The sequence below is a fragment of the Pundamilia nyererei genome, unplaced genomic scaffold (genome assembly GCF_000239375.1).
Source record: "Pundamilia nyererei isolate P.nyererei 1_Seehausen unplaced genomic scaffold, PunNye1.0 scaffold00009, whole genome shotgun sequence".
Classification (NCBI taxonomy): Eukaryota; Metazoa; Chordata; class Actinopteri; order Cichliformes; family Cichlidae; genus Pundamilia; species Pundamilia nyererei.
Genome location: NW_005187410.1, coordinates 3,175,729 through 3,179,452, shown reverse-complemented (window position 1 = coordinate 3,179,452; position 3,724 = coordinate 3,175,729). Strand labels below are relative to the sequence as shown.

Sequence of the window (3,724 nt, the reverse complement as noted above, 5' to 3'; positions counted from 1 at the left end):
AAGAACTAGTGATGGTGGCTGAGAGCAGATTTAAATAGTATACAAAAAAAAAAAAAAAAAAAAAAAAGAGAGAGAGAGAGAGAAGGGATTTTCAGCAAGTGAGGGAGGTGAAATGAGGGGAAGAGGCACAAGATATATCTGAGTAATGGTCTTTATGTGCGATGAACATTTATCCGTCTTAATCTCTAGTGAGACACCGAGCTGTAATGGAACTTTCAGCTTTGAGTGGCTTGGTGGTTTTGCTGATTGCCCTATCAATAGTTCTCAGAAGCTCATTTTATATTTACAGCGATCGTCTTCCTATACTCGTGAAACTCGGAAAGTAATATTGCACAGATTTATAGAACGTAATGTATTGTTATTGTTAAGAATCAGCGTTTGAATGATTTGGAATCATCCAGTGCAAACAGCAACTGCAACAACTAGTCGGAGGGGAAAATGCAAAAGAGCAGGAAAACAATATAAAACCAAACATGGACATTTTTTTTTACCCCTTCAGTTTAGACAGGTGTCTCTTCTAGAAGAAGAACTCCTTTAATCTCCCCTCGAGCCAACACAGCGACCAACCACAATCTTAAAAGCAAAGGAAAGGACTAACTCTCCATGATGACAGGCAGCTGGATACAGGAACATCAGCACTGTTAGTGGACTGGAGCCGGCCAGCCAGCTGGCCATGTTTGCATCACACACTACTAATCTGGATTTCATAATGGCGCAGCACGTTGCATCACCACTAATATTAATACAACAAACACATCTTGGACCCTGTGATTCCTGCGCTGGTTTCCTGGGCAAACATGAAGTCCTCTCATGGCAGCAGTCACGATAAACCCTGCTCGGACCACGGCATTAAAAGTCATCGTGATCTGACTGGCTAAACTGCAGGACCTTGCTAAGAAGAATATGTAATTATTTATTTAAGCTTAGTGAAAATTTGAATTTTTATTTTATAAACAACTACATGCAGTCAAGTCCAGGCCCCTCGTGAAGGACCTTCTGAGGGAGCTGTTTTGTAAATGTTAAGACATTGCAAAGTCTCACTAATTCCATCAAGGAGCTTTTAATGCAAAACAAAGCCAAATTAATGTGCTTCTGAAATCAGAGTCAAAGTGAAACTTCAAAGAACAGAGAACATTAATCACAGGCATCAGTCTGACTTGTGGACGCACTGTGACTTTGTTCTTTCTTTTCCTTCCTGCACAATTTTATTAAGGAGTGTGGGTGGGATGTTGTAGACCAGTGGTACTTTACACCCCCTTCCCAAAAACACTCCACCCGCCCACTCAAGTACATAGCAGACTAGCATGCCATAGTCACCGATGTAACAATTTAATTTAACATCGCTCTGCTGCAGATTTAAAAGCCCTCTGCTGCAGATACAGCTCAAGAATCTGCTGTTAGCAGTGAAGCAGCCAGTCAGTCACAGCTTCAAAGGATAGCTAAACACAGCTAATTAGACTCGAAAATTACATGCACATGGCATTTCATAGTTTGTAATGGGTGTACAATAAAGGGGTCGTAGAATTAGGGATCAAGAAAGGAAAACAAGCTGACCATAGTTATAGCACATGCTGCATTTCTGCAAAACTGTGTTCTGTCCGTTTCAAAGTTCAGGTGTTTGATAGTTGCTCATAACGTCTTCATTACTGACAGATTTTGATGCACAACTAGTGTTACTTTCTGCATGTCTGTGTGGGTCTGTGGGTTTGAGCAGCTAATGCACCCTCCCAGCAATCTGTCTGTGACCACAGCAAAGAGCTGAGAGAGACGGAGGCACCGATTTCCATTAAGAACTGGGTTTTATGCAGCATGACTTTACTTCATACCAGCTCGTTTCGCTAACTTTCCTGAAACCTGCTTACTGAAGTTAACAACCACACTTGCAGAGATGGCATTCTCTCACAAAACTCATTTTGAGTTAACTAAAGTAACGTAATTGCGTGCAACTGACAGCAACACATTTGGCACCAGTGCACATTTTATCCTGGGTGGTGTCAAAGCTGCAAGCTGGAAGATACTATATCGCAGCTTACATAAATTATTCAGCACGTTAGCAGTGATATTGCTTTGGGGGGCAGAATGACTGAATCATGGTAATCATTTATGTCAACTCTGGAGTATTGGAAATCCAAACTGTTGTGTTGGATCTTGCTTTGGCATGCATTACTTTCTCCTGCATAACTATAATTTTCATCAGCAAGTCCGATATTCTTATTAGTTCAAGAATATCAGACAAATATAAGGGCAAGGGAAAAGTTTAAAATCTGGCACCCTGTCCTCTAGTCTAGGAGTGCAGTCAGGGAAAAAAAAAAAAGAAGGGGGGGGTTCAACAGTGGATAAATACAGCATCATAGAGTTACAATTTGCTATTCATTCCTCACTCAGAATGGAATCCCAGCATTTTTATAGGCACTGGAGACTTTGTGAGTAGAAACGGCAGTTGAATTAATGTCAGCTTGAGTAAATCCCCTGACGTCTTACAGGGCTATTACTACAGATACAGCACAACGTCACACTGTGGCAACTGTCACCTTAACGCCGTCTCATGCCGATACAGCTCTGTCTAAACCCAATGACGTACATGGGGAAGGATGAATATAATGTGACACAGATGGTATTCGATCCCAAAAGGTTTCACACAATGAGTAGTGACTGACACTGCACAGGTGTGTTTTCTTTGTTCTAACTCATAGTGCAGATGAAGCAAGTCAGATTGCAAATTAAAATTAGAAGAGCTTCACAGGAAGTGATTAGTGATTATAAGCAATGCTGCAAAGGGGACTGGGTGTCCATGCTAAAGTGCAAACTAATAGACTACTAAGGAATCAGCAGAGCTGTTGGTATTATTAATGTTCTCATCAAACCCAGAAACCAGTGCAGGCACTGGTAAGCTACAAGTGATAAATTGGAGGCTGGTGTTACATTTTTGTCATTGCTATGAGCTGTGCTACTAGTGCATCTCGCACCAAGCTGCTCAGTCATGCAGGACACATGGTTGAAAGGGTGAGGTGGGGACTAATTTGCACAGGTCCATGCAAACTAAATGAGGAGGCAATGGTGAGGCCATATTTCTGAGCTATGCACAAAAGAAATTATTTTCACTGAAAAATTCTTTTTTAGATTTATGTAATTTGGATTAAAAGAGATGATATGAAAAGTAACAGTTTAATCAAAGACCATTCATTGAAATGAAATTTAAGTGCCACCTACTTCCACCTCTGACCTGTGTATAGCTGCTAGATTATGAACAAAGTAAGACATTTTTAAATGCATACAGCGCAACCCTGAACTTCTGTACACATTACCCCGTAAAGAGTATTCAAATATCCTTCAAAGTCGACATTAAATGTTGTTTAATCTGTCAGATCCTTAGTACAAAGTACAAATGGACTGATCAACTGGCCAGGGATCGGAATCAGACGATATTCAACTTCTCGACATGGAGTAGTGACTGGCTGATCAGCTTCCAGTATGTCTGATTACAAGCCAGCTAGTTTCATATATGTGCACAGTGCCACAGACATATAGGCACACACACTCACAGACACACACTAACCTGTTGTTAGAGGCAAACCGCCTCACTGTGTTTCCAACATCAAACTCCACAGACCCTTAAATCACCCTCACCCAGCTGAACATTGAATATTTTAAAGAAGGTAAGGAAGAAGAAGATGTTGTTAAAGTTAAAGCTATCCAGAGCTCATAGCCAGCCCCAAGCCAGCAG

At 41.1% G+C, this 3,724-nt stretch overlaps 1 protein-coding gene across 1 annotated transcript in view; it reads right to left on the bottom strand.

The window, feature by feature from the left end:
* The window catches only part of tanc1b (tetratricopeptide repeat, ankyrin repeat and coiled-coil containing 1b), a 125,560-nt gene that overhangs the window by 61,661 nt on the left and 60,175 nt on the right, over positions 1-3,724 (bottom strand). The window contains exon 6 of the mRNA XM_005723640.1: positions 599-617. Coding sequence (XP_005723697.1) covers positions 599-617 — 19 coding nt within the window. The remainder of the gene's footprint in view (positions 1-598; positions 618-3,724) is intronic.